We start from the raw sequence: 12,637 nt of genomic DNA on the forward strand, positions 1-12,637 counted from the left end.
AAAGCTTTCTGTAGCATGTAATGCTCAGGTTCAGAGGAGCTCTGTGTTGGATGGAGTGTCTTTCTGACAACAGTGTGGTAAAGCAGAGGAAGGAACATCGGATCAGCAGGATGCCATTCAGCCTGTCAAGTCTGTTCCGCCATTGGGTGAGATCATGGCTGATTCCTATCTTAGCTCCATCCCCCTGCCTTGGTTTCCTGACCCTGACCCAATAAAAAATTGGTTTTTACTGATATCTCGATTCTATTAAGTGTGGTAAATGGTTTCAGCTACAATGCAAAACACTGAATACTCCCGGCATCAGGAATCTCAGGATCTTAATTCCAGAGGAATTTGAGGAGAGGTTGGCAAATTTACCCGGAAGAAAGATAGTTTAAGAGTTGATGAATCAGAGGCTGTCAGGATGATGAGTGGCTTTGATGGAGGAACTGGAAAACAATGACCCTCTCTGGCCAGTGGGTCACCCTCTGGTAAACCTCTGCAATTCTACAAAGTCTAATGTCTGGCTCTCCGTCTCTTTCAGACCCCAGCACAGTATCACTATGCCCTGAACAAAACCAACCAGGCCTATCTGTGGTGCGCCTTTCTTGATTTCAGGTGAGTGGTTGGAGCAGATGTTCCCTGTGAAATAAATCAGAGTCTAATCCCCTTCATTTCAGGAGGGGCTTGCATTTATAAATATTCATGAGCGGCAGATAGCCCAAGGTGGCTCACAGCCAATCGAGTGTGTGCTAGGGTTTCAAAGAACTAAGAACAAAGAAAATTACAGCACAGGAACAGGCCCTTCGGCCCTCCAGGCCTGCACTGACCATGCTGCCCGACTTAACTAAAACCCCCTACCCTTCCGGGGACCATATCCCTCTATTCCCATCCTATTCATGTATTTGTCAAGTCGCCCCTTAAAAGTCACTACCGTATCTGCTTCCACTCCCTCCCCCGGCAACGAGTTCCAAGCATCTACCACCCTCTGTATAAAAAATCTGCCTCCTACATCTCTTTTAAACCTTGCCCCTCGCACCTTAAACCTGTGCCCCCTAGCAATTGACTATTTCATCCTGGGAAAAAGTTTCTGACTATCCACTCTGTCCATGCCTCTCATAATCTTGTAGACTTCTATCAGGTCGCCCCTCAACCTCCGTCGCTCCAGTGAGAACAAACCAAGTTTCTCCAACCTCACCTCATAGCTAATACCCTCCATACCAGGCAACATCCTGGTAAATCTTTTCTGTACCCTCTCCAAAGTCTCCACATCCTCTTGGTAGTGTGGCGACCAGAATTGAACACTATATTCCAAGTGTGGCCTAACTAAGGTTCTATAAAGCTGCAACATGACTTGCCAATTTTTAAACTCAATACCCCGGCCGATGAAGACAAGCATGCCGTATGCCTTCTTGACTACCTTCTCCACCTGCATTGCCACTTTCAGTGACCTGTGCATCTGTACACCCAGATCTCTTTGCCTATCAATACCCTTAAGGGTTCTGCCATTTACTGTATATTTCCTATCTGTATTAGACCTTCCAAAATGCATTACCTCACATTTGTCTGGATTAAACTTCATCTGCCATCTCTCTGCCCAAGTCTCCAACTGATCTACTTCCTGCTGTATCCTCTGATGGTCCTCATCGCTATCCGTAAATCCACCAACCTTTGTGTCGTCTGCAAACTTACTAATCAAACCAGTTTCATTTTCCTCCAAATTATTCATATATATTACAAAGAGCAAAGGTCCCAGCACTGATCCCTGAGGAATGCCACTTGTCATAGCCCTCCATTCAGAAACACACCCTTCCACTGCTACCCTCCACTCCATCTGACAAAGGAGCTGTGCTCCGAAAGCTTATGGTATTTGCTACCAAATAAACCTGTTGGACTTTAACCTGGTGTTGTGAGACTTCTTACTGTGCTTACCCCAGTCCAACACCGGCATCTCCACATCACTTCTTTGACCGAGCCAGTTTTGTATCCACCTTGCCAGCTCACCTCTGATCCCATGCGACTTCACCTTCTGCACCAGTCTGCCATGAGGGACCTTGTCAAAGACCTTACTGAAGTCCTGCGAGCATTCACTGGGGGTGAAAATTGTGATGCTCTCGTGTGGAATAATCTACTGACAGGGATACTCCCCTGTCCTTTCATGACTTTCCAGATCTCTGTCTAAACTATTTTAATGTAAATAAGACCAAACTCGAGTCTGTGAGTCACTGATGTTGTTTAATCCTGCTTTAACCTGGTGTTGTGAGACTTCTTACATCATTCATAGAGTCAGAGAGGTTTACAGCATGGAAACAGGCCGCCCTTTTTTTTAACCACTAAGCTAGTCCCAATTGCCCGCATTTGGCCCATATCCCTCTATACCCATCGTACCCATGTAACTGCCTAAATGCTTTTTAAAAGACAAAATTATACCGGCCTCTACTACTATCTCTGGCAGCTCGTTCCAGACACTCACCACCCTCTGTGTGAAAAAATTGCCCCTCTGGACCCTTTTCTATCTCTCCCCTCTCACCTTAAACCTACGCCCTCGAGTTTTAGACTCCCCTACCTTTGGGAAAAGATATTGACTATCTCGCTGATCTGTGCCCCTCATCATTTTATAGACCTCTATAAGATCACCCCTCAGCCTCCAGGGAAAAAAGTCCCAGTCTATCCAGCCACTCCTTATAACTCAATCCATCAAGTCCCAGTAGCATCCTAGTAAATCTTTTCTGCACTCTTTCTAGTTTAATAATATCCTTTCTATAATAGGGTGACCAGAATTGTGCACAGTATTCCAAGTGTGGCCTTACCAATGTCTTGTACAACTTCAACAAGACATCCCAACTCCTGTTTTCAATGTTCTGACCAATGAAACCAAGCATACCGGATGCCTTCTTCACCACCCTGTCCACTTGTGACTCCACTTTCAAGGAGTTATGAACCTGTACCCCTAGATCTCTTTGTTCCAAAACTCCCCAACGCCCTACCATTAACTGAGTAAGTCCTGCCCTGGTTTGATCTACCAAAATGCATCACTTTGCATTTATCTAAATTTATCTAAATTTAACTAATGAATCTAATTCATCTAACTCTCAGCTGAATCATTCCCCAGTGCACTGTATCACCCACAGTGTGTGGGGCCCAATGCTATAGATGCAGTCCATCCAGTGACCTATAAGAATGATGTCCTTTGATGTATACTGAATGGTTTGATTAATTCAGAAGCCAATACTTTGTTAACTGGCTCCCGATCTCGAGCTGGTAATGAATCTTCAGTGATCTTTATCTTTCTCAACCTCTGTACAGCTCGGGCTCTGCTGTTTGGTCCAATGAAGGCTGCATTCGGATTGGTGGGAACATTTCGTACTCGGTCTGTCGCTGCAATCACCTCACCAACTTTGCTATCCTCATGCAAGTGGTTCCTTTGGAGGTGAGTGGGTTAAACACTCGATCAGAAATCAATAAACATCTTCCAGCAAATAGCACTCAAATAGCAAATCAATTCATCTCAGAGGCCCTACCTTGAAGTTCAGTGACTGTTGTGGGTGAAACTGGCAGCCATCCTGTGCAGAGTAAGATCCCACAAGTCAAATTGGGTAAATTATCAGTGAGACAGCAGTGCTAACCATGCTAACCAAGATGTGCAGGTTCGGGGGATTGCCCATGGTAAAATGTCCCTTAGTATCCAAAGATGTTAGTGGGATTAGTGGGGTAAATGTGTGGGATTACAAAAATAGGGCAGGGGAGAGGTCATGGGTAAGGTGCACTGTCAGAGAGTTGGTGCAGGCCTGATGCACTGAATGTCCCATTCTGCACTGGAGAGGTTCTTTGATTCAAAGATGCTGTTGAGGTGAGGGGGGTCAATAGATTTTTGATTGGCAGGGGCAGTAAAGATTAGAAAATGGACTTAAAACAGATGAGCCATGATCGAACTAAACAACAGAACTGGCTTGAGGGACTGAGTTATTTAATCCTGTCACTAAGGAGGAATTGTAGTTATGTGCAGAGACTGGAGAAGCTGGGTTTGTTTGCTTTAGAACAGGGAAAGTTAAGTGAAGATTTAATGAAGACTCCAAATTATGAAATGCTTTGATACAGGGAATAAGGAAAACCAGTAGCTGGGAAGATTAACTTAAGGGAACCAGAGGGGGAGATGAGAATGTTTTTACGCAGCAAGTTGTTGTGATCTGGAAGGCGCTTTCTGAAAGGGCGGCGGAAGCAGATTCAACAGGAACTTTCAAACGGGGAATTAGGAACTGGGTTAAAAGGAACATTTTGCTGGGCTCTGGGGGAAGAGGAGGGGGTATGGGACTCTTTCAAAGGGCTGACACAGGTACAGTGGGCCGAATGGTCACCCTCAGTGCTGCCTAAATCTACAATTCTAGAATAATAATGGAGAACCAAAGCTCTGACCTGGAGAGATTGCAACCAGGCACATTAAGGGAGGAATTAGAGAAAAATTAATTAGAAAAAGGGAGAGAGTCCAAATGTACCGAGTAACATTGAGAATGAGATTGGACATGAAGAATAATCAGCATGAGTTTACATAGAAACTAGAAGCAGGAGGAGGCCATTCGGCCCTTCGAGCCTGCTCCACCATTCATTTTGATCATGACTGATCATCGAATTCAATATCCTGATCCCCCCTTCCCCCCAAATCCCTTGATCCCTTTAGCCCCAAGAGTTATATCTAATTTCTTCTTGAAATCAGACAACGTTTTGGCCTCAACTACATTCTGTGGGAGTGAATTCCACACATTCACCACCCTTTGGGTGGAGAAATTTCTCCTCACCTCAGTCCAAAGAGGAAGTTTCTCAAAAGGAAAAAATCTAAGGTGGATCCATTCAAAAGTCTGACAGCAGCAGGGAAGAAGCTGTTCTTGAGTCGGTTGGTACGTGACCTCAGACTTTTGTATCTTTTTCCCAACAGAAGAAGGTGGAAGAGAGAATGTCCAGGGTGCGTGGGGTCCTTAATTATGCTGGCTGCTTTGCCGAGGCAGTGGGAAGTGTAGACAGAGTCAATGGATGGGAGGCTGGTTTGTGAGATGGACTGGGCTTCGTTCACGACCTTTTGTAGTTTCTTGCGATCTTGAGGATCGAATGTGAAAGCAACTGAGTGAAGCCAGTGATGAAACACAGAAGACGTTAGACCATCAGTGATTGGTTGAGTTTTATATTGCGCATTGTGAAGGTGAGAGGCAGAAGCCTCTCTTTATGTTGTGACCATCACTGACCCCTGGTGGCCTTCCTCAGTAACTCATTGCTGAAAGAGTTAATCCCAGTCCCCCACGTGCTAGGAACTCAATGGTGGCAGCAAGACCCTGTTGTTAGCCTATCAACATTAAGACTACCCCTGGCCACCCAGGCTCTTCTCTGAGTTTCAGTGGCCAGGAGCTGGAGGGTTCAATGATCTCACACGAGAAAGCAGGAAAGAAGGGCCAGGAAAGAAGGAAGAGTTTGAATTCACATAGCACCTTTCACATCCTGAGGCTATCCCAAAGCCTCTTAGAGACAGTGAAATACTTTTGAAGTGAGGACAGTGCTGTGATGTGGAAAACCTGGCCTTCTATTTGTGCACAGCAAGATCCCACAGACAGCATTGAGGTAAATGGCCAGTTCATCTGTTTCTTTAACAGTGTCAGTTGAGTGATAAATATTAGCCTCAGGAAACCATATCTGGCTAGATTCAAATTCCACTTCTTGGCAATAAGATCATTCCGCATGTGCTCACTCGAGCTGTTTCATTTCTCAATATCCAATAGCGCAGAACAAACTCTGCAAGGTATGTTGGAAGATTCACTTCTTAAAATAGATTGGATTTCACTGATTTGTGATGTTGCCATTTATCAAAAGAGCACTACCCTTTTAAATCGTTCTGCTCCCAATGCTTTGACAGTTTCATTAATGAAAAATAACTTACTTTTATCGTCTTATTAAAGTGTCTTGTATTCTCCTCTTCCCTGACACCCCCTCCCTATCTCTGTAACATCCTCCAGCCCCTACACCGCCTCCCTATCTCTGTAACCTTCTCCAGTCCCTGCACCCTCTCCCTATCTCTGTGACCTCCTCCAGTGCCTACACCCCTCCCTATCTCTGTAACCTTCTCCAGACCCTGCACTTCCTCCCTATCTCTGTGACCTCCTCCAGTGCCTACACCCCTCCCTATCTCTGTAACCTTCTCCAGACCCTGCACTTCCTCCCTATCTCTGTGACCTCCTCCAGTGCCTACACCCCTCCCTATCTCTGTAACCTCCTCCAGGCCCTACACCCTCTCTCTATCTCTGTAACCTTCTCCAGCTCTTGCACCCCTCCCTATCTCTGTAACCTCCTGCAACCCCTATACCCCCGCCCTATCTCTGTAACCTCCTCCAGCCCACACACCCCCTCCCTATCTCTGTAATCACCTCTAGCTCCTAAAACCCTCCCTTTCTCTGTAACCTCATCCAGCCCCTGAAACCCCCCCTATCTCTGTAACCTCCTCCAGCCTCTACACCCCCTCCCTATCTATCTCTGTAACCTCTTCCAACTCCGACACCCCTCCCTATCTCTGTAACCTCCTCCAGCCCCTACACCCCCTCCCTATCTCTGTAACCTTCTCCAGCCCCTGCACCCCCTCCCTATCTCTGTGACCTCCTCCAGTGCCTACACCCTCTCCCTATCTCTGTAACCTCCTGCAGCCCCTATACCCCCGCCCTATCTCTGTAACCTCCTCCAGCCCCGACAACTCTCCCTATCTCTGTAACCTCTTCCAGCTCCTACAATCCTCCCTATCTCTGTAACCTCCTCCATCAGAGTAGAATATAAAATATTTAAAGGGCGGATAGATTTTATTTCACACACAGTTGTTGGAAGCAGAACCCTGAATCAATTCCTTGACAAGAGAATCAGGACATTGCTTGGAAAAGCAAAATATTAAAAAATCACTCTGAGTGCTCAGCGGGATGGAGTCAGTTGCGGCTCAGTGGGTAGCACTCGCACCTTGAAGTCAAAAGGTTTGTGGGTTCATGTTTCCCTCCAGAGACTTGAATACTTGGTCTAGGGTTGAGGCTGGTATGAAAGAGTGTGGGGGAGAGTGGGATTAGACCGGGTGGGGTATTAACGGTCATTAGTTAGTGGAATTCTCATCCCCAGAAATCAGTGTAGGCTGGCTTATGGGTTTATTCGAGGGAGATTGCCGGCATTTGGAGAGGACAATGTCCGGGGTGGGGCTAACAGATCTCCCAGTACACCGTATCCTGGGAGACCAGGGCACCTGCGCAATAGCGCACCTGGGACTCAGCAGCCGACCTCATGGCGGGCTGAGACTCCACCTCCCTACTGGCGAGATTCACATTATGGCCTTTGTATTGCAGTGTCCTCCGTGAGACTTAACCTCACTGAAAAAACAGGCGAGAAAACCTCCTGTATTTCTGAGAAAATTCTGCCCATAGAGTTCTACAGCGCAGTTTGTTTTGGTTTCCCAGTTCATCTATTCTATGGATGGGTTCTGGATCTGTGCAAGGTTTTTGCTGAACAGTGAACATTCTTGGTTGTGGATCACATATGAGTTTCTGTGAGTTCTCTTCCTCTGTACTGAAGTTTAGTAGTCAACTGCCCCTTGACCTTCAGTTATCATAGAATCCCCACAGTGCAGATGGAGGCCATTTGGCCCATCAAATCTGCCCGAACACAATCCCACCCAGACCCTATTCCCCTAAGCCCTCATATTTACTCTGCTAATCCCCCTGACATTTGGGTTAATTTAGCATGGCCAATCAACCTAACCCGCACATCTTTGAACTGTGGGAGGAAACCGGAGCACCCGGAGAAAACCCACGCAGATACGGGGAGAATTTGCAAACTCCACACAGACAGTGACCCGAGGCCGGAATTGAATCTGGGTCCCTGGCGTGTGAGGCAGCAGTGCTAACCACTGTGCTACCGTGCCGCCCTTGAATGCCTCCTGGATCATGGAGTCGTATGATTGATGGCTGAAAGAATTCTGACTTTTGCCTTTGTTCTGTGTGCGAAAGAACTGAAAATCCGGTCCCGGTGTTTAATGTAAAGTTTGTTTTTTGGCCATTGAAAATAAGGGGCCTGATTTTACCATCACGTTGCACCCATTTTTGGGCACAAAAACTTGGTAAAGTTGGGCGCGAGGAGAGTAGCGCGATCCGCGCCCGCCTCCACACCAGTTCCAACGGGCGCGACGGCCATTTAAATCCATTTGCATGCATTTAAATTGACTTAATGAGCTGCACGCCCAACCTTACCGGCACTTCCCCCTTTAACACCGCGTTCACCCATCCAGATTCAGCGCAAAACAGACATGCTCACCAAAAGTCCGATTCGGGCGTTCCAATTAGTGAGGAGGTAAGTGCCGAGTGTCTGGTGGCTCTCTGCTTGAGATCGGTTGGGGGAAAGGGAGGGTCCGCTGCCACTCTGCCTGAGATCAGTGGGGGGGGGGGGCGGAGGGGGTCCGCTGCCACTCTGCCTGAGATCAGTGGGGGGGGGGGGGGAGGGGGGATCTGCTGCCACTCTACCTGAGATTGGTGCGTGGGGGAGAAGGGGGAGGGGCCCTCGATCGGTCTGGGTGGTGGGGGTGTGGGGGATAAGGGGGTCAGTAATGTTGGGGGATGGGGCAATGTCTGTGGGGGCCAGGGGGAGGCACTATCCGGTCCGGGAGTGATGTGGCAGGGAGCCGTATTCTATCATTTTGTTCTGCGCATGCGCAGTTGGAGGTGCCGATCGGAGCTGCAGGATTTCAGGCGCGTTAAGCCCCTCCCACAGGCCTCAGCAGTGCGATTCGGAATTGCTGATATTTTTTCAGGTAGAGTGCATGTGGGGGCGCCTGAGAACGGGCCTATTTTATAATTTTGATTCTGAGTGCTCGGTGGACTTGAAACTGGGAGTGTTTCAGATCCGACTTTTAGACTGATCATAGGCCCCTCCCCCCCTTCTCCCCCCGACTCATCTCAGGCAGAGTGGCAGCGGACCCCCCTTTCCCCCCACCTATCTCAGGCAGAGTGGCAGCGGACCCCCCTTTCCCCCCACCTATCTCAGGCAGAGTGGCAGCGGACCCCACTTCCCCCCCCCCCCCCCGCCATCTATCTCAGGCAGAATGGCAGCGGACCCCTCTTCCACCCCCTCCCCTGCCGATCTCCAGCAGAGAGCCATTGGACGCATTTAAATGGCCGCCGTTGTGCCCCTTTCGGGGGCGGTCCCAATCGCGGCCATTTTCGGGCCTTGGTAAAGGGGAAAACAGCGTGGACACGGACGCATACTCACTTCACGCCCGACTTTACCAAGTTTCTGCGCCTGAAAACGGGCGCAATGCGATGGTAAAATCGGGCCCTAAAAGTTGGATCTGAAACACTCCCAGTTTCAAGTCCACCCAGCACCGAGAATCAAAATGTTAAAATAGGCCCCAATGTCTACGCTTTGATGGTTTTCCTTTTAAGGGTGAAATATGTGTCAAAGGCTTTTGGAACATCTTCATTTGTTCGTGACTTTTCGCTTGTGCCCCACTTGACCATTACACCGTCTGCACTACAGCCTATGGTGTAGAGAAGGACACTGACTAGTTCCTTGCTTATCTTCACCGCTTGTGCCAAAGTGATTCTGTACCTGGTGCACCTACAATGCCTGTTCTGCCTTCTCGGCTTGATCTGGGCCTCCTGGTCGAAGCACTCTGGTAAGGGGAAGATTTTCTCCAAGGCTTTTCTTCACACTGGCTTTTCTTTGAGTTGTGTTTGCATTCTTCCCAAGCTGCCCTCGTCCCGCAGTCATTTCTCTCGCTGCCTTTTCCAGTCGCTGGGCTCTTGAAGTTTATTTTTTGCATTTTCCACTATCACCATCATTGTGGGTCTTAGATGAGGTTATCCATGGGGGCATTGAGAGAGATTGTCGGAGGAAAGGCTAATAATTATTTTAAGATGAGAAATAATAAAGTCCAAGAAGCCACTTGTGGGAGTGGTGTACACACTCCCTAATTGTAACTAAATTAGGAGAGAGTAGATAAGAAGTGATAATGGCAGCTTGTCAGTGATAATCACTGAGACTTTTAATCTACACATAGACTGGAAAAATCAAATAAAAGCAAATTACTGCGGATGCTGGAATCCGAAACCAAAAGAGAAAATGCTGGAAAATCTCAGCGGGTCTGGCAGCGTCAGTAAGGAGAGAAAAGAGTTGACGTTTCAGGCCAGATGACCCTTTGTCAAAGCTTTTCCAGACCTGCTGAGATTTTCCAGCATTTTCTCTTTTGACTCGAAAAATCAGGATGGCAAAAGCAGCATAGGTGAAAAGTTCATGGAATGTTTCAGGGTAGTTGCTCAGAACAGCACATTCTGGAGCCAACCAGAGAGCAGGCTATACTAGACCTGGTATTGTGCAATGCGATAGGATTAATTGATAACCTCATAGGTAGCAGTGATCATAATATTGTTGAACTTTACATTCAGTTTGAGGGAGAGAAGAGTGGGTCCCAGACAAGTATTTTAAACTTAAATCAGGGCAATTATGAGGTCTTGAAAATGGAGCGAGCTAATATAAACTGACAAATGTGCTTAAGGGACAAATCAATCGAGGTTCAGTGACAGATATTTAAAGGGATAGGTCAGGATACACAGAATAGACAAATTACAATGATGTGGAGATGCCGGCGTTGGACTGGGGTGGGCACAGTAAGAAGTCTCACAACACCAGGTTAAAGTCCAACAAGTTTATTTGGAATCATGAGCTTTCGGAGCACTGCTCCTTCCTCAGGTGAGTGGAGAAGATGAAGGAGCAGCGCTCCGAAAGCTCGTGATTCTAAATAAACCTGTTGGACTTTAACCTGGTGTTGTGAGACTTCTTACATTACAATGAGAAAGGAAAACTCTGAGGGGAAGTCCCATCATCTTTGGTGAACTAAAAATATTAAAGACAGTATTAAATTTAAAGAGAAAATACAGGGGTGATTCTCCCAGGCCGCAGCTCTGTGCCGGATATCAGCATGGAGCTGATTTAAATATTTAAATTTTTCCATCCTACTAGCAGGCCCGGGTCTGACGTCTCTGGGCCCGATAGCGTCTCCCTGTCCCACCAGGAGTGGTTCACTCCACTTGGGTTTACAAGTTTCCTACTAATGGGGCACTGGCAGCCCAACCCCGCAGGAGGGAACATTGAGGCCCCCCCTCCAGGATGTTGGGGTAAAGGGGAGGGAGTGCCTCCTGGGGCAGCAGCAGCCTGGCCCCCTGGCACTGCCTCAGGGGCAAAGTGGCAATGCCCAGTGTGCATCTTGGCACAGCCCCCCTGGACACGGGCAGTGCCAAGGGGATGGGGCCAGAGGAGTGGGGCCTACTGGGACAGGGGCTATAGGGGGTGATTGGTGGGGCTGGTGGATCCCGCTGACGATCTGCCAAAAGATCGCTGTGAGTGGGAGGGAAGGGGGTGATTGGGACTGGCCATCTGAGTGGGGGGGGGGGGCTTGGGACAGCCGGGGAGGGGGTCGGGGAGATCAGAGCTGCCCGGGTGGGGACATCGGGTCTTGCCCGGAGATTTCTGGGAGGCCAGCGATTGGGGTGTTTGGGGTGCGGGGGGAGGTTGGAGGGGCAGCGATGCGGGATTGCGGGGCTGGCCAGCAATCGGGAGGCCGGCAGTGCGGGGCCACTGTGCATGCGCCGATCTCGGCTCTGACAGATCAGAGTATGTGCAATGGTCCGCTCAGCGTTACGCTGCCGGCCTCTGCAGCGGGAATGGGCCCCGTCCCCTGATTTTCAGGGGGAATCCCGCTCGGGCACTCTGCAACGCTCAGAGTGAGGGAGATTCAACCTGAAAATCAGCCGGAGTTACTCCCGTTCTCACATGAATTCAGCACTTAGAATTTTTTTGGGAGGATCACCCCTGATATATTTGAGCAAAGACGAGTGGCAGGTCAGAGGATTGGAAAGAATATAAAGAACAGCAAAGAATGACAAAAAGATTGATAAGGAGGGAAATACTACAGAGAAAACGAGCTAATAATATAAAGATGGATAGTTAGAGTTTCTGTTGTTATTTGTGTGTCACAAAGTGAGCATTGATCTGATAGAAAGTGCATTTGGGGAATTGACAATGGAAAGTAAGGCAATGGTGGATACATTAAACACATACTTAACATCTGTCTTCACTAAGGATTTCACTTCCAATGATTTGTGTCCTATCGGAAGGACAGGCAGATGGGCAAAGGGGGCCGGGTTGCATTGTTAGTAACGAATGAAGTTACATCGATAGCAAGAAGTGATAGAGGATCAGAAGGCATAGAATCTCTGTGGGTAGAGTTGAGGAATCGTAAAGGTAAAAAGACCCTGATGGGAGTTACGTACAGGCCCCCGAGCAGTAGTCAGGATGTGGGGCAGAAAATAAATCGGGAGATAGACAAGGCATATAAAAAAAGGCAATATTACAATAATCATGGGGGACTTCAATATGCAGGTGGAATGGGAAAATCAGGTAGGTAGTGGATCCCAAGAAAAGGAATTTGTGGAATGTCTAAGAGATGGTTTTTTGGAGCAGCTTGTGACAGAGCCTACTCGGGAGCAGACAATTCTGGATTTGGTGATGTGTAATGAGGCAGACTTGATTAGGGAACTTAAGGTGAAGGAACCCTTACGGAGCAGTGACCACAATATGATGAATTTACCCTGCAGTTTGAGAG

General features: G+C 48.0%; 1 protein-coding gene across 1 annotated transcript in view; it reads left to right on the top strand.

Moving 5' to 3' along the window:
• The window catches only part of adgrd1 (adhesion G protein-coupled receptor D1), a 273,065-nt gene that overhangs the window by 114,945 nt on the left and 145,483 nt on the right, over positions 1-12,637 (top strand). Inside the window, exons 14-15 of the mRNA XM_078227665.1 lie at positions 524-597; positions 3,286-3,409. Of these exons, the coding sequence (XP_078083791.1) occupies positions 524-597; positions 3,286-3,409 (198 nt within the window). The remainder of the gene's footprint in view (positions 1-523; positions 598-3,285; positions 3,410-12,637) is intronic.

The sequence above is a fragment of the Mustelus asterias genome, chromosome 13 (genome assembly GCF_964213995.1).
Source record: "Mustelus asterias chromosome 13, sMusAst1.hap1.1, whole genome shotgun sequence".
NCBI classification, from domain to species: Eukaryota; Metazoa; Chordata; class Chondrichthyes; order Carcharhiniformes; family Triakidae; genus Mustelus; species Mustelus asterias.